The sequence below is a fragment of the Tauraco erythrolophus genome, chromosome 3 (assembly GCF_009769465.1).
Source record: "Tauraco erythrolophus isolate bTauEry1 chromosome 3, bTauEry1.pri, whole genome shotgun sequence".
Lineage (NCBI taxonomy): Eukaryota > Metazoa > Chordata > Aves > Musophagiformes > Musophagidae > Tauraco > Tauraco erythrolophus.
This window is the reverse complement of record NC_141467.1, coordinates 84,047,901-84,066,492: the sequence shown is the minus strand read 5'-3', so window position 1 is coordinate 84,066,492 and position 18,592 is coordinate 84,047,901. Positions and strand designations below refer to the sequence as shown.

Sequence of the window (18,592 nt, the reverse complement as noted above, 5' to 3'; positions counted from 1 at the left end):
CCTACCTTGCAGCGCTACTCCCAACTGGGTTGTGTAAAACTCAATTAAACTTGTCCCCATTGAATACTGCATTACAGTACATTAAACAGAAAATTCTTCAAGCGTGATGACAAAGCTTGAAACCTTGCCTCAAAGCTGTTCCTTGTAGCTTTCTTTAACATTTCAGTCTTTATGGTGCAAGTCTCCCGTTGACACAACTTTAGTCCAGCTATGAAAAATCACAGAGCCCCACAGGGATTAAAAGAGAAAGAGGAGGAGGGGAAAAAAAAAAAAAGAAAAAAAAAAGAAAACCCTGTCAAAGCTGGTCTTGGCACTTTCCTTAGTGCATCTATTGAAACTATATTGCCAGCAGACTAGAACCTGAGAAGTATTAGTGAGACCTATGAACAATCTGACAGTTTAGAATAACATTACATTCACTCCATTTGGTTGCCTTTATGCATTTTCTTTTCCCCAAGAGAAACAGGTATTCACAATCCCCTCCAATTAAAAAATTTAAATAATGGCTGAAGATTAGACCAAAATTTGAATTAGGAAAGGGTACAATTCTGGAAAAAAAAAAAAAGGAAAAAGATGTCAAGGCAATTACAACCTCCTCCCAAGTCCAAATGTCAGTGCTTTCTGAGAAAGTACGAATCCAGAACCAAATACAGAGCTGTGCCTCACTGTGATGTAAATGAAATACCAAGAAATTGCTATTAATATTTCAAGCATTAGTTTCTTCTCTTTATGAAGCAGTGATGACAAGTTTACCTCAAATTTCTTTCTACCTGAGCTCACGCTACTTCTCCAGCTAATGACTGGAAAGATTTCAAATTCTAAGCAACTCAGAGTGAGTTGTCCATGGGATAAGAAAATATTTTATATTAAAATGTCCCAAAGGAAGAGTTATGGACCATGAAAAATGAAAAAAGAGGGCATCAAAAACATTCAGAAAAATTCCCACTTTTCTTCCATAAACCTAACGAGATATAGCCATGTTACATGTCAGCACCTCCACCTCCAAGTATATGCAAGCGTTATCAAAAGTCTGGTTGACTGAGTAGTTACATTTCAAGAATCCATCAATATACTTCCAAATAATCCCTTATTCTCTTGACTCTTTATAGTCACAGATGTAAAGAGACACGCTGAGCATCCAAATTGTTCCTAAATAATAAGGCCTGAAATGTTTGCTTCTTACCTCCTGCCTTAAAAGGATGCATACTGTTACTGCACATGTTACAAAGCATTTTAGAAACACTTCCACTCAAGAAAAATTTTCCTGCATTTCAGCCACAAACACCATAAATCATACATTCACTATTTGGGCTGCTCAGACATGAAGAGTACTGTATAATTCTCTTTCTTGTGTACTATTACTTTACTTTATACAAAATATTCTGAGTAGAAAATATAAAAAGATTTTGAAGATGCCATATGATACGCACACTATTGCTCTGCAAAGCTTATTTATTAGTCCAGCTATGTGCAGTTAAGTGCTAGATTATCGCACACAGACCGCTATGTAAGCTCCGAAAAAGAGAATGATGCATCCCATTTTCAAAAGGGAACAAAGGCGAATGTAATTAAGCAACTCACATATTATCAAAACATTGGGACTCAATTACTTCCGGCAGTTCCTTTTCATCTCCTGAACTCTACGTAAAGTCCTGTGTGGCTTCTCTCTGGTGTTTTAATTTGCCAAAGAGCCCTGCTGGTAATGCAATATTTAGGATCTACAATGAAGGGATGACAGAGGACTTTTAAGTCCCTGCTGATGACTTAGTCTGGTGACAATTCTTTCCATTTCTGGAGGGCAGAGTTCAGTATCTTTAGGTACTTACAATTATGATACGGTATACATGCCAGAAAGGACTACTCAGAGACTTCGTTCATCCTTTTTTTGGACATTTCCTCTATGCACCTGAATTTCTGCAGAGTAGGAAAATGGGGAATGAAATGAGAACAATAAACGTGGAAAATTATGGGATGGCTTTTTACTCCACTACATCAGTTTTGTACCAGCAGATGCCAACAAAGATAACAGTCTGTGATGCAAAAAAAGACAATACCAACCAAATGCTATATACTGAAAATATTTTAAATATCCCAAAACAGCTGTTCCCTGTGTTAAGTATATAGTCTAACTGGCTCAGTGCTATGGAAAAAGTTTGTTTTCCACAGAAACAATAGTTATGTCAGGATAAAGTAAAATAATATAGTAACCCTACAAGAATATTTAGTTTAAAAGTCTAAAGTGTCTCTAACAATATCAAAGAAAAGTAAGATTGTTTCCTAAGAAAAATCAAATTGTTTTTCCTCAGAGTAGGATTTTTCTTCTTTTTCTGTCCTCCATTTACAGTATTTTTCTACAAAAATTTTTAGCTTAACAAATATTAACCCATTTTCATCAGAGATGTCACAGGAAAATAAATAATTCGAAAAGGAACAGTGTACATTTTTTTTATTGTGCTCCATTGGGCATAAGTGCCTACTAACTAATCTTTGGGGGGCTACAGCTAACGAATTCATTGCAGTATGACTCACAGGCAATCTTTTACCAGGATCTGACAAGTTGTTACTACGTAAAAGTGACACAGTTTGATAAATCAGGTGTTTGATTCGTAGCATACAGCTAAAATCTGATCGGACCATTTCCAAAATACAGAATTAGATTCAGATTTAGTTAAAGACTACAGGCTGTTTCTTTTTCTGTGGCAGCCAATGTTATTAGCAATAGAGGCTGGAGTCTGCCAATCGCAAGTGCAAATTCACCTAACAGACTCCTGAAAGAAAAAAAAAGTAAAGAAGCAAAGTGAAAACAAAGGATTCTGCCAGATATTATGGTAGACTGTCAGGATAATGTGTTTAAAGGAAACCTCAGCTAATCAGCTCCTATTGATTCTTCAATAACACTAACATCTCAGAGACAACACAAGGGACGTGATGCAGCCATACAAGACTGACACACAAAAATAGCAGTCCCAAACCTAAGAATTTCCTTCAATATCTTCAGTTGAAGGACCAGTTCTTGGATCTCTCATGTATCAGTTTAACAGCCTAGAGGATTCCCATTTCAAAAAGATGTTCTTGTTAAGGAAAGTACTTCTCAATGGGTACTTTTGGAAACTTGTCTGACTCAGGAACTGAATTCTCTCTGTACAATTAGACCTTTGAGTATTCAACTACTCACATATTTAGACTTTGCAATAATTAGCAACGCACAACAAAAATCCAAGTGCTAACACTAGGATCATGCTTCACTTCACTGATATGTTCATATGTTCTTAAAGAGAAGAAGGTCATCTATCAGCTCATCACTTTTTTTGAATCTTCTAGCTGAATACATTGAAAGTTTTTTTAGGTGTAATTGATCTGAAATTAATTTTTTCTGCTTAACGTCACTTAGGAGCATTTTTATAAAGGAGAGGAAGGGTGTTTTGGAATGAAAAATTTCTATGATGCTGTAAATCGGTTTTTAAATATGTCAAAAAGATTCAGGTTGCTCAATGTCCAAAGTTAATCTATTTGTTATGTTATGTCCTAGATTATAAAATTAAGATGAAACCAAAGAAACAGAATGCAGAATGTTGTTCTTTTTACAGATATTTCTGTAGGACAAAATGAAAAGAAAATAAATAACAAATTATAGGAAGTGTACCAGAAAAACAGAGCAGCACCACGCTTATATAAACCTGATGATGACATCGTGACAAGCCAGAAAATTGTCATGTCTCACGCGTTATGGTGCAATGGAGTGGATGTAATTGAGAAATGGCTTGTGTGTACAAACCCAGCATTCTCTCCTTGACTCACTGCAGAGCTTATGCCATTTAGACATTTACATAGAAAGTACATGGAAAGAGAAAGAACTGTATTTGAAGAGTTGATCTCAGCAGATCTTCTGAGAGAGTGTAAAGGGCCAACAGTGGCTTCCATGAAAGCAACAAAACAGTTCACTCTTTAAATCATTATTAAAATTTCAACTTTTTTCCTAACTTAGCTAGTTAAATCCCAATAAAAATACATAATACTTTGCATCACAAAACAGTTTTCTTAGTAAATTGCTCCTGGACCACTGGTCCACGAAAGACTCTCAGGATGGGGTTCTGAACATATAGCCAACACTTGTTTAGCCCTAATTAATTTCTACTTTAGGAGGGAATGGAAGATAAAAGTCTTGAAGTCATACTTCAGGCTACACCTTCCACCAAAGTAAGCCACTGAAAAATATCATTGTTTGTGATTTTATACTTCATTTGCTCCAACGATAAATATAATTTAATTGAACCTTAATCATAAAACTGGCTTAGCTTTAGCAATCTGTCAGTCTTATTTTAAATTTTCATTTAATTGTAACTTGAAAATGCATTTAAACCTCACATAATTTAAATCCATTAAAATGTACGTGCAGCCACCATAAAAGTAAGGCTGTTCACATTTAAAAGAACGGTTTATTAATAGAAGATGCATAGTGATCACTTGATGCCACCCCTCTCATTTCCTAGTGTAAACCAATTCCTTTTCATCTTACACTCTAAATTCAATCGCCCATCTTAAAACATTAGCAATCATTTTGGCTGGCCAAAGACACAGTTTTCTCCCCTACTTCTCAGATGCTTCTGTTCCTACATATCTGAACACTTGTTTCAGCTAACAGACCAATCACAATATTTCGTCTTACGTTTCCGAGTTGAAGGTCAGGGCATATCAGTCAATTCCCATTAACCCACTGATCCTTGGTTTTCTCAAAAATGTCTTTCATTTGTTCAGATCTTTAATAATTTGTTCATTTTCCTTACTGCTCAATATGCTTCTACCACATTATTTTTATATATTCAATTGTAAAAGCAAATTTTTAATTGATGTGTTTCTGTATCACCGCTATTGCAAACCAGAATTCTCCATTCACCAAAATAATGTTATAGAGTCCAATATATGTGCACTTTTTTTTTTTAAATTGAGAAGTTACGATTACTAAATCCATCTGATTAAGGCTGAATATATCTCTCTGCTAATGCAATCTAACTTTTCAATAGTTTTTACACTAGTTTGCACTCCTTAAAATGTGTATTTTTCCCTGTACCATCTTCTACTTTCACCACTTTATTGTAAAACTAGCATTCTTCTGTAATTTACAAATCTAATACTAGCACTTTTCTTGAGTCTTGACAATGTTAGTTAGGACTTATTCTTTCTATCTTCTAAACTGTTTTCCAAATAATATTTCATCTCAATGATTATTAACCTGTGATTGTATAATTGTGCAGAACAGCTGGAGTTGCCAATGCAGAAGTATGTATTGCAGCTATAGGAATAGATTTCAGAACTTTCTGCAGCTTCAGTGAAACACTGAGGGCTGAGTTAGTTTTTTTTATATATATATATATATGCATGCATGTATGCATGTATATATGCCTATATACTATGATATTATCATAGGAAATTATCTTAAAGGCAATTCTTTCTCCAGCAACAAAACTGGGTTCTGCAAGCCACCAATCGATTCATCCATGTGCATCAGCACTCAGTTGCAGAACATCTTTACTAAATCTGCTTCAACATTGCAACTCGCTTCAAATACCGCAATTCGGGCACACTCTAGCATGGATTTCTGTTTGTGAGCATCGCATTGCCTCGCATGCCCTGAGGGAACGAAACCGAAACAAGAAAGAAAAAATCAAATCCGAATCAGCTTTTTAATTTTTTTCTCTTCTATTTTTAACACCATAAGAAATCACATTTTAAGAAAGCTGCTAAGGTCTCTCCTTGTCTGCAGTAATAGGAGTTCGTTCCTTCAATATCAAACACACACTGAAGTAAGTTGCAACTTGTCCCTACTTTCTTCAGTTCTCTTCAGAGAAGACGAACCTGGTGGGAAGGCTGAGTGGTTCCCCAGCACTGGAGAGGAGAAGGGTGGCTGCAGGTGGTGGGAGCATCCTGCCTCATTCACAAGGGGGGCTGCAACAAGGCACTCCCATATTTTGCACCATGTTGGAGTTCTTTCCCTAACCTCCACTCTCCCTCCTCTCCATTTTACTATCCACACTTCATAACCTGACACAAATAACAGTGTGAAGCTGCCATTGCATTAGGAAAAATGGACGTGCTCCGCACTGCTGGCCCCAGCGCCACGGTGCCCCACTGTGATGTCCTGCTCCTCATGGTCTCTGTCTGCTGTCGGGAGCAGTGACGGAATGCTGTGGGAGAAGGAGAGAAATGCTGGCATTGATCTTTGGATCAGAGAGTGCACAGATTGATCCTCAGGATCAATAGAGAGGTCAGGATTCAGTCACACATGATCTCTGGCTACAGCTCTTAGGTAATTTCTGGAAGACAATGGAAGGAGATGTACGTATGGATGTGATGGAGGGCTACATCTTGATCCCAATTCTTGTTTAAGGAAACCTACACACCAAAAGAGCTTTTTTGATTGCTTTCACCTCTGAATCCATTCTCCTGAGCATAAAACAAATCTTAGTGTCCTTGATATTGCAACAGGACCTATCTATTTTTTTTAACATCCACATTGTTTTTATACTTCTCTAATGTCAAGAAGTCTCTTCAAGCTCCTAAATTAACAACGAGAAAAAAAAATGAGCACAGATTGCTTTCAAAAGGAACACAAATTCTAAGTATCATCAATAAACAAATTATGCAGGATCCAAAATGCGTCCGGGGAATTTGAGAAGATAGAATTGCTGGCTGTGCCATTACCCGTGGAAGCAAGCACAGCACTCACCTGCCAGAGCCTCCAGAGTCACAAGAACAGGAGCTCAGGGACCCAGGAATGAACCACTGGCTTGCAGGTCAATAAAGCGGCCAAGAGACACTTGAATTCCACCCATTGTGCCGTAATAACGGCCTTGCTTGTAAGCAGCTAGAGGCAAAACACATCCAACATGATTTTAGCATTGCATTCCAGGCAGTCCAGCTCCACAGCCCACGGGGACGTCATGGCTGCACGTCACACAGGTTTTCCTAGGAGCCTGGCACCTCGAATGCTGTGGAAAAGTCTTCCCTGATTTATTACCATTTAGAGGTAAAGGGCACAGAAATCTCACACTGCACTGTCAATCTGTTCCCCAGAACAACCTCGAATGGGGGAAGAATGTATTTCTACATTTTTTTAGTCTTTGCTTTTATATGGTACACCATTAGTTTGTCTTGTATCACCAACACACAGTAGGAGTATTTGACAGGAATCCCTATAAACAGGCTGCAGATGACTCCAGCCCTGTTTCCTCCCATACAGACATTTTATACTCAGCACCAATGGAGCTGCCTGAAAAGAATGACCAAGGTTTCATTTTAGGCTTCTAGGTCATGGTTTCACCTTGACAACAGCTCTTTCATTTCAAGCAGTAACATTTGCCAGGATCCCTAAGGTGTTTTCATTTTTGTCAAGAAGCGTAGGGAAAAAAAAAACAGTATGAAAAAATGATAAATCTTAATTCACAAGCTGCAGGACTATCTCTGTGTCTCCAGCACAAAACTTCAAATCCAATCCAGGACCAGGATGTGTATTAGAAGGCTGCAGATTTAAACCTTGTCCACCATGATCAAACTGGATTTATGGAGCAACATAACTCTCCAGACACCATCCAGCAGCTTATTAATTTAATAGACTCCTGTCCATTCCATGATGTTCCTGCTCTGACAGTCTCTCAAGATAAGGCGAAAGCCTTTTGACAGGACAGAGTGCATATATATTTTCTTCTGTTTTCTTGTGGATGGGGTTGTCGACAACTTGAAATGTGTGGCTCAGCAAATTTGGGGCTTTTTTTCTTCCCTTTTGCTTTGCAGAGAAGATGACAGAGGTAACGCTACCATGAGCCACAGGGGTCACAAGGTTTACTGCAGTCTTCAAGATTTATTTAGCATAATGGATTGAAAAAAAAAAATAATTTAATTAAAAAAATAAAACACATTTAGCATCTATGTCATATCCTGAAAATAATGACAACATTTTTCTTAAAATGATTTTTAAATGACTGATTCTACTGCAATTGACTTAGAAAAATGAGGGACAAATACATTATCTCAAAAAAAAAATCTCTGCATGATGTTTGCATTTATTTTTACCAGTGGTCTGAATGGTGGAAGCAATATTTCTTTTCACATGGTCCCAGTGTGAAGTACAGACTGGGCTGCTTTTCCATCCTGAACATGTTCTCATAGGTGAGTGTTAGACTCAGTTTACGGCTTTTTATAGCTTCAGTCCAAAATATATAATTCTGTGCAAATCATGTCAGTATTCTGCCTATTTTCCTGCCTCCTCAAATGAAAAAGAATTCCAATTTCAAACTATGAAATAAACTGCACAGTAAGTGACAAGAAGAATACAAGAAAAAAACCCAAACCACCATAGGTATAAGGACAACATAAATATATCACTTGGCTGCTATGTAAATGAAATGCACTAATAACGAACAAAAGCATTTTCATACTGAAAGTGGAAATGTAGCTGTACCCCTGCATTTCTTGTGATCTTCCCTTTATTATCTACATGCTTAGAATTTGGAGGGCATGTAATAATTCACTATATGCTATTATATGCATAGTATACTAATTCCATAAAGATGCATAAAATAACCTTTTTTCTAGTAGATAATTAAGACCATGTACAAGGTCCTGACCTCTAAACTCCCTGAAGCAGATAATCCTCCATTGGATCTATTTGCATGGGTAAAAAACAAAAATAAGGAAAAAGTACGATCCTGTTTTGTGAATTCTTTGAAGCTGAATTGGGTCCGAACTAAGTCTAAAACATTGTGTCTGCCTGCCATCAGTAAGCCATAAATCATGGAATCATAGAATGGTTTGGGTTGGAAGGGATCTTAAAGATCATCTAGTTCCAAATATCACTAGTGATGGGGATAAAATATTTTCTCCTTCTGTGGCCAGGGAGGAAAGTAGCAGAATTGATTTGCAATAGTTTTGTTTGCAACAGTGTCGTTAGGCATCCTGCCTTCTCAACATCCCTGCATAACCAAACGGGAATGGTGTCATCTACTCGCCCACCAGTCATGCCTTAATGCCTGTATCCACTGGACTTTCTTCCAATGACTGTGAAGTTACATTGCCCTTGTAGAGGTATTATTTTACGTAAGCATTACACACAGAGCGATACTTCTCTTGAGAAATGTTTTACAATTTTTTGGCGTTGCGGAAAAAGAAATGTAAACTAAGCTTTTCCATGGACCTTTGATATTAGGATAAGCATCACATGCATTTTGTTAAGACCTCAGATTTTTTGTCAGTGGATACAAAGAAAGAACAAAAACCTGTAGCACCACCAAAGGCTTCAGACATTGTTTAGCTAATGGAGGCATCCAGCAGGACAGCAGACACTGCAGTTTTCTGACTGCTCACGTGGAACAGACTAAGTAAATTCACTCAATTTGCTTTTAATAGTATGTGGAAAGGTGCCCCTTGCATTCTAAAATATACGCCCCAAGTTAACCTTCGGCCTATTAAACAACTTGTTCTCTGACCCAAACCAAAATATACTCGTATTCTAATGCAGCAGTGTTTAAACTCCTTATGATGTTTGACCTGTGTCTTATTAGGGTCTCTGATGTTATATGTCTGTGGTGCAATGTACCATTACGTTGCTTGAAGTTGCGGGGGAAAAAAAAAGTATTTGTTAGCTGAAAGCTCATTTGCTGCAGAAAACATAGTAACAAGGATCTCACAGAGCAATTAAGAAAAGTAATCTTTTGTCACTAAAGAAAAATTTAGGAATCCTTCTGTTGTGACAACTGACTTTTCCTGTATGTTAAAAAATAGACTGTTTAAATCGGCAAAATTAATGAAAAATTACCTTCAATTCTTACTAGCAACTTCATGTAACCCTTCTGCAGTGTTTGCATCGCCAATGCATAGTACCTACATCAGCTAAGTAACTGGTTCCAGTACTAGTGAAGTTAAGTGCACCATTATGTATTTACTGACTTATTTTAGGTCAACCACCGGGCAGAGCAGCCAAGGGAAGGGCTGGGAAAGCTGAGCACAGCCCAGCCCCGACTTCTGCTCTACTCTCTCATCTGCGTTGCCTCTCCTCGAGTTTCTATTTATAAATTAGCTACATGACACAGTTTCAGCGTGGGCAGCTGTCATTTTAACTAATCTCATCCTGTAAATCCACCCTAGCAGGCTTGTTCTCTATTGTGATTGGAGAATAGACTTTTTTTGGGCAGCTTTCAAAAGCAGCATCTGTTTGAACAAGCACCCATCCCTTAGCTGTGCGGAGAAGCACTCCCCCGAATTTCGCCCCCCCCCCCCCTTCCCCAGTTTTGTGTTCACCAAAAGAAAATCACAGTTCTCAGGTCTTAACCTCAGGCAAAATCCTCCCTAGCCTGGATTTTGTTAGAGTCGCTCAGTGGGCACTGACTGTGATTTCACTAACGAAAGGAGGAATGGAGGCTTTTTATGGCTTTCGATATCATGGGTCCAGAGCACTGGGACAATTAACAGGACCATCCTGTGGAATCACCTACGAAGATGTCACGCAGCACCGGTGGAACAGCACTGGGGCTAGGACGTTTTTTTCCTCCTCCTGCATCCTCTTGCGAATAACGAAGGGCACAAACTCCTCGGCGAGGCCAGGCAGAGAAGGAAATAACATCTGTAAATCACTAATGGAAATGCAAAACCAAACACTGCCTCACGCGAAACGAGATGACAGACGGCTCGAGGAGCGCCTGAGTCGCTGCCAGCGGCCGGCTCCCTTTCGGCAGCTGGCTCCGACCCTGTCCCGCCGCTCCGTCCTCCAGCAGGCGGCCCGCTCCCTCCAAAGGGCAGCCCAAGAAGCTGCCGTTTTCCAATCTGGGGTTTGCCATGGAAGAGGGGCTGGCAGCTGCCGCCGGGCGGGCAGCGCGCTCGGCGCTTGGCCACGCAACCCACCGGGCCCAGACACACGTTAAACACTTTGGTTTTCCTGCACAGAGTTATCCTGTGGTGCTCTGCAATCAATTACTGTTATACCACCATCATTAATAATTTTCTTAATGAAAATGATTCTGTTGATCTCCGTTGTATTTTAATTATCAGAGTTAAGCATAATTACACTGCAGCTCTGAGCTGGCATGTAGACTCCTTTAGGGCGCAATTTTGTTTTAACACACTGATAATGTAATTTTACATTGTGTCAGTTGTTTAGTTATTATCCAGTCGTACAATTCCGCTGTATTCCTGATAACAGATAATAACCTTAGCACCTCCTATATCCTGAAGTCATTTAAAAAGCAATATTGGAATTTCACAACTAGCTAACTTAATCGCCTTATGATTTTATAATTCCCACAGCTAAATATTTGTACAGACACCCTGTTTTAACAATGCCACTAAACATACGGTATCCATACATTTCACACAAATGGTTTAAATAATCTCTAGAAAAACGTCTGTTGTATGAACACGGTTTTCAGTCTGTGCAACTGTGTTTTTTACACCATTTCTATTCCGTCCAGTTGTAATTCCTTTTTAAACTCCCTTCAGTCCCAGCAGAAGATTTGCAGTTAATATCCCAGCCCCTCCCTAGGTTGTGGAGGGCCTCCTACTTCTGGTCTTAAGAGATTTATCAGGTCTGGTCCACAACTCTGTTTGGACAAATACTTCTCAAGTCCACTACGTTGCAATGAACAATACAGGTCACACATTAATACTTCCCACCAATGTATCTGGCTTGAATTACTGGAACTCTGTAGCTGTTTCTCGGAAAGAACATATTTATGCATCTAGGTAGGGTACAATTCCTAAAATTTGCTCTAAAATTTCAGTTACTGTTTCTAGGACATCTCTTAAACTATTGAATAGACTATTTTTGAAACATGAGAGAAGTTTGACATAAATATAAAAACAAAAAGAGCATGTCTTTTGAATGTAATTACCGTTGTAAAAGTTTCCCTTCAAAAAAACCCAGAATAGGATAATGGCACATGCCATGAGTAGTCAGCTTATATTAGAGCTTGTAAAAAGGGATACTAATAAACTGTTTTGCTCTTTTCTAATCTGTCCTAGCATTGGGGAAATGTGGTTATAAAAAATACAGAGAGAAATAAGCGATCCTAGACTAAATACAATTAACTCCAAATACTGAATAGTTATTTATAGCTATTCTTTCTGAATGTACTCTGATGTATGATTTTAAATAACCGATTTCTTAATTTAGAAATTTTTACAGACGATGAATTGTGATTCCATTGTAATAACTTAGCAATATAATCCTATATATGTACATCATATATATACACATAAATACGTGCACACACACTTTTCGTGTTTGCTTGCCTAGGGAAAACATTTTATGGAGAGTTTCGAAGGTAAATAGGGAGTTAGCTGGCCAGCTCAGATTTACTTTCAATAGGAACTACATGCCAGACTCCTCTCCCTGCGATTACCCCACGTGCAATATGTGGGCGACTGCAGCGCCCATAGCTTCCAGTGAATTGGAAGTCAGGCTGACATACCTATGCTCTCTTGAAAGATCTGGGAAAGATTCTGCTCTCAAAGATATCACTGTAATAAGCTAAAAGTGAATATGGCATGTGCTTCTGAGTCAGCAACTGATCAATCAGTGCCATGCACTGCTAGCCAATTCTCAAACTTATTTTCCTCTTAGAAATGTGCCAATTTACTCATTCACTCGTCTTGAGTATAGCAAGGAAAACAGCTCCCAGGTGACCAAATCTGCTACACCTACAATTCCACACATTTGTTCAGCTAATTGCTTTCAGAAATAACAATGTATTGCTAAGCAAACTAACAAAATTATACGCATGCAACTACAACGTAACATCGAATTACAACTACATGCCAGCTGACACCGTTTCATTAGAAATAATGGCACTATAGGAGACAGAAAGCTAACACAAATCAAGGCAATGTAATCTGGAATGATGAGATACAAATTGAAGGAAGAAACATTATTCTATTTATTTATTTTACCATCTTCTATTTGACATTGTTTTGTGATCCAAGCCAATTAATCTTTCTAGTACAAAAATCCCAGCAGAGCTCAAGGCAAGTGTAGGTGCTTAATTAACGACAGAGCAGCCAACTCACAGACAAAGAGATGAACAGAATGCAGTGAAGGTAAAGCATATCTACAACTTATTTCCTGCATTAGTTTAGTGAAATAGCAGGTTTTAACATATACTTTTAAATTAAGGCTCAAATTTATCCCCAACTTTAGTTATAACACACATCTACGATAGAGGTAGCAGATTTCACATTAAGCTCTGTATGACTGTCTCACAACACCTTGTTAACCAAGTACTAAAATAATCAGCATCATCAGTGAAATAAAATCCAGCATGTCTGAATTAAAAGACTAATGATTTGGGCTACTCAGGTTACACCAAACTGAAGAAAGTTTTTAGAATATGAAAAAAAAATCGTATTTCAATAGATTCAATCAGACAGCACTGAAACTGTCTAATGAATTAGTTAGTGTTTGTAAAGTACTTTGAAGATGAAAAGCCTTACTCGTATGTATGTGCTAAGTATTATTATAATTACAGAAAGAATGCAATACTTGATAAGACATCATCCTGTGGGAATTTGCAGAAGCTATATTTTGGAGTGAAAGTAATTTCCCATTACAGTTAAAAGTTGTTGCAGAAAAGTTTGCCTGTGAATATTCAATACTATGAATAGCAAAGTACAGCTTCGCACTCAGAAGAAAAGCTTCACTACGTTACTCAGAGTGCTTTGCTGCTTCTTGCACTTGGGCAGCAACCAGCGAGCTGCGAGGGAAGGTCAGCTCAAGCCTTTTTAGATCTGAGCCCAATTCTCTAGTACTGCAGGTGTTTCAGGTTGCAGAATGAATGTGTTGGCATTCTGTAATTATAATAGAAAGAATTTATAAGACCCTGGTGTGCAACTCATTTTTAACATGCAAATTCCCTGTTTTCAGCGTTTCAACTTTCAAAGGCTTGTGGCAGTTTAAAAGCAATCCTCTTATAAGTGTATAAATTGCAATGATTATAGGAACAAGTTGTAATTGTTTCTAGTAAGTTTTTAGGAGTCTTTGATGTTATGATTAGTGTTTTGTATGTTAATATATTGATATGGGTGCTTATTTGCCTGTATGCTTGTATGCTGAAATGGTCACTAGGTTGCCTCAGCAAACAAATCTTTGATCTCAGTAGGTCTGTTTGGTTAGAAATAAAACCAAAAAGAAATTAAACAAGAACAGTGCATGTTCTGAAGTATTCACGAAGTGCTGAGATTGGTGATTGAAATATAAGAAATGAAAGTCATAGTTTTACAACCTGATATTCGGGGGGAACGCCAAAACCAGCTACATTAAATAAGTTATTCTTATTCCACGTATTCAAGTGGTCTTGTGGGTTTTTTTGGTGTTGTTTTTTTTTAATTTTAACATACTGTAGTGATACCATAACCACATTTACAAAGCTTTCATAGTGACTGACCAAACAGTGTGGTGCATAGTCCATGGCACTATGGACTAAAGTCACAGCTCTTGGGGTTGATTCAAGACGCAAAACAAAAGCCTTTGCATCTAGAAGCACAGTACCTGTTAGATGCGGTAGGCTAGACAAAGCATGTTTGGGGGGGCCTCGTAAGAACTCCTACTGGCTTCAGCAAATCTGTCAATTCACATAAGACAGAAATTACGTGCATTGCCACTAGCCAATACATTCCAGTGAAGCATCATTGCGTCATGCCACTAGATAGAGGCTGGAATGTCAAAGGTGACAACCCTGAAATCCAGTTCCAGTTATCGTCTGTTTCCACGCTGACATGAAGTCTTATCACAGTCCAATCAAGTTCCAATTCTTCTTATAAAACCAGATTTCAGTTAGTAGCCTACAATGCAATGTAACATGGAGAAATGCTATCCAGTATGTCCAATCAAATGTCAGAAAGAATTTACCTTTTTAAAGTGTATAGATTTTACTGATGTTTCCCAAGAGGCACTAACTCAGAGAGAAATGGATGGTACGTCTTATGGCAGGTGATGTCGTTCTATGTTTCTAAAGCATTTAGTACACTACAGACAACACGTCGGGTTTTTATATCATTAAAAGAACCAAAAAGTAAAAAGCAAAACCAGAGCAGGGTAGGAAAACTGTTCCACTTTAAGGGGACACAAACTACTTCATTCTCCTATTATGCAACAGGTTTATTTTTATCTCAGTACCCTGCACAAGAAAGTAGAGGAAAAAAATCAGCTTGTGTTTACCTTTGCTGTACACAATGCAGTTGTTTTTGTTGTCTTCTACTCCTTGCCAAGTCACATCCAGCAACCACTTGGGGCCAGCAGTCAGTACCATAGGGACTGAAGCCTTTGTCTTCTGTAGGAAGGATGATAACAAACAGATGCCATTTGCTTGCCTTGATTAAGAACTAGAATAATAATAGTAATAATCATTTTATTTGCAAACAACAAAATCTCCAAACCCATAAGCCAAGGTCTTATTCCCCTGCCTCGGGACTTTTTTTAAGACGACACAAGCAGTAAGCTTTAGTTCTTTCATTGACTGAATGGTGAAATTCTTATCAAGGATTTTTCTGAATGATATTGGATCAGATCTCCAAGATTAAGCAGATCTCTGGTGGCTGAGAATTATAAAGGGAATGCAGATGACTTTCACAGCAAAGAGCCAAGTGTTTAAAAGTGAACTTTAGACACATTGTATTTCATTATCAATGGGATCTCACTATTTCCTGAAACAGACAGGAAAGAATTTAAAGAGTCAGTATCCATTTCAAAGATCTGTCCTGGCTCACATTTGTATTATCATAGGAAATTGTTCTGAATGGATAATAGCATTTTTCCCTTTTTGCTAAGTGTTGATGTGTGATTTTACTATGTCTGAAATAATAATCATCCGAATGATTCACTGCACTTTGTCTCCAAAAAGACTATAAAAGAAGTTGTATTAGTAAGTTAAAAGGCACAAAAGTAAAGCATGACACCCATTGCACTTGAATGCCGTACAGGCAAGGAGATTCACATGTAACAAAATCACCTGTCGTGTACATTTCAGATTCTGTATTTAGAGAAGTTGGTATTTGAGGACATATGGTAGAGGCTTCCGTTAAGTTTAACGCTTAACTCCTTTTACTAATCAAATGGAAAAAGCCCGGTTGGGTAATCTTGAATTTGTCAGAATGTGGCACTGAGATGTCACTTGGACTTCTATCATTCACAGTTCTTTTTCTCTCTATCAAGCATGAAACCACTACAGAGAGTACGAAGTACAACAGTCACCATGGAACTTTTAATTTGTTGTGTTTTTTTTGTTTTGTTTTTTTTTTCTGAGATATACTTCCATCCAACTCGTTCCAACCTTATCTAAGAGAATTTAATTAATTATTTTTATATTTCACCAATAATGTCTAGCTGGCTCCAGCTATGTTCTATTGTGAAATTCTGTATGATTAAGAGATTTAAAAAATTTTAAGATACAGAAAATCATATATTTACATGGATGTTTCAGATGCGTTGGCCACAATTATTATCTGACTGTTCTAGAAATGCAGTGAAGTATATATTACATTTTCAAAATAAACACAAAAATATGTATTGAAAATAAGATACTATTTAAAATATATCAGTTCTATAAGATTAAATTCATAATCTAAGACATTTAATATAATTTATGCTATATCAATATTTTAATAAAGATGACAGAATAAGACATACTGAATGTCACAGTTCTTCACATTTTCTTTTTTTTTTTATCTGTTTATTCTCTAATACTGTTTTATCAAATATGGTGTTTCTTGCTTCATTTGCATTTTGTGTTTTGCATTTTTCATACAAATGTTTATGCATAAGTCACACTTCTTCTATATGCACTCCATGACATTATTCATCTTCCAGAAGTGTTGGAAAAAACAGATATAAATGAAGAATGAAATTAGTAAAAAGGAATGTAACAGATAGTGACAACATACCTACCTAGTGTAAAAATAACGCAACCAGAGATGTGCAATGTCTCAATTTCTAATACTGTTTTTTTCTACGCTAAGTTGCAGAAAGTGTGTTTCCTTATATGAAGTATTACAAGAGCCAACCCAACTGCATGCATTTGAAATCTGAATTTAAATTCTGATTTCTAATTGGCCAGTAAACATGACAATTTCTCTTTTTTAAATTGGGATAAGTTCATATCTAAATTATCAAGCCTGATATTTCCAATTATGAAATCAGTGCAAAGTATTTACATACGGACTGCACAGAAAATAATGATGTAAATAAGGCATGAACTGAAGAAGATCTGCAAGAGACGAGATGAAAAGTAATCAAAGTATCATCTCCCTCTTCTATTATAGAAAAGCTTGGACTTCAGTGTCATTTACACCAAAACAGTGCTAAGGCTGCTATGGAAACAAGGAAGGGTGGCTATTCTTCACACAGCTGAGAATCATACCCATATTAAATACAAGCTTCAGCACGAGCCTTAGCAACTGTGACCGTACAGCAATAATGGAGAGGAGGACCAGGACATGTCCCTGCTGCATTTCCCCTACTGCCATTTCAGTCAGGTCTTTAATGTGTTTTTTTGTGCTTATATGTGCTCTCAGTCTCTGGTATTCCCAAGTACAATCAAAAGACAGTGCAATATTATCCAGGTAGAGGACTCTTCCAAGTACACCATAAATGATTCAGACAGTTTTTATCTGAAATATTTTTTCATTATTCCTTTTTTTTTTTTTAAGTTGGAGGTCAAGTTAAAAGCCAAAATAAAACAAAATTCTATATTTTAAGTGCAGAAGGGATCACCTATTTAATTTTCACAAGATCTAATTCCTATTTCTGGTTTTCTTCTTCCCAGACATCTGACATTTCACTGTCGCTCTCCCATCTGTAAGGGTATTATTTGCATTAAGATGGTATCAAAAAGCCTCAAACAATCTCAGGATCTTCTTGTGCTGGGCAACAATTAATTATCTACATAGACAGGACAAATAATATATCCTGGAAAAGGATTATATTTAACCACATATTGCTGAGGAAGAAATGAGATGCAGAGATATCATTTGCCTTATGGAGACTTCTTTCTCCTTCAGTAAGGGGTAGGCTTAGTCCCAGGCCACCACCCCTTCTTCTTGTATACAATGAGAGAAGCCCAGGTTGGTGCCTCCTCATCCGTTCTGAGTTGAAGAAGACGCAGCAGCAGCAGCAGATAGATTGAGCACCAGCAGCCAGGATGTCAGTCCACTTTGCTGTTCTGCGTTAACAGGGCTTTTTCGGAACTTAAAGAACTACATGGAGATCACTAAACTAGCTTCCAGGTCGGCTTGGCAGTAAAACTTGTAATCAGTTCAGCTGCTGTGAGTGGTCTCTAGGCACTAGAGATAGGCTGGAGGAGGAACAGGGTGTTTCATCTCACAGCTCTGCTAGCCCAGAAGAGTTGAGGGACACCTCAAAGGAATTTCCCACTCTCCTATAGCTCTGCTCCCAAGCTGCACAGATATATCAATAAACTTCTTTTAATATGAACCCAAAACTTCACAAAACCCAGCTTGTAAAGCTTGGCAGCTCCACTAAGGCAGATGGGCGATGGCTTCTCCTTGAAGTACCTCAGAGGCACATTGTGTGAGCTGTAAGACAAGTCAGGAACACCGC

General features: G+C 37.8%; 1 protein-coding gene across 2 annotated transcripts in view; it reads right to left on the bottom strand.

The window, feature by feature from the left end:
- The window catches only part of ZFPM2 (zinc finger protein, FOG family member 2), a 249,331-nt gene that overhangs the window by 92,885 nt on the left and 137,854 nt on the right, over positions 1-18,592 (bottom strand). For both annotated transcript variants that reach the window (XM_086609511.1, XM_086609512.1), the window contains one exon: positions 15,197-15,308. In XM_086609511.1, coding sequence (XP_086465637.1) covers positions 15,197-15,308 — 112 coding nt within the window. The remainder of the gene's footprint in view (positions 1-15,196; positions 15,309-18,592) is intronic.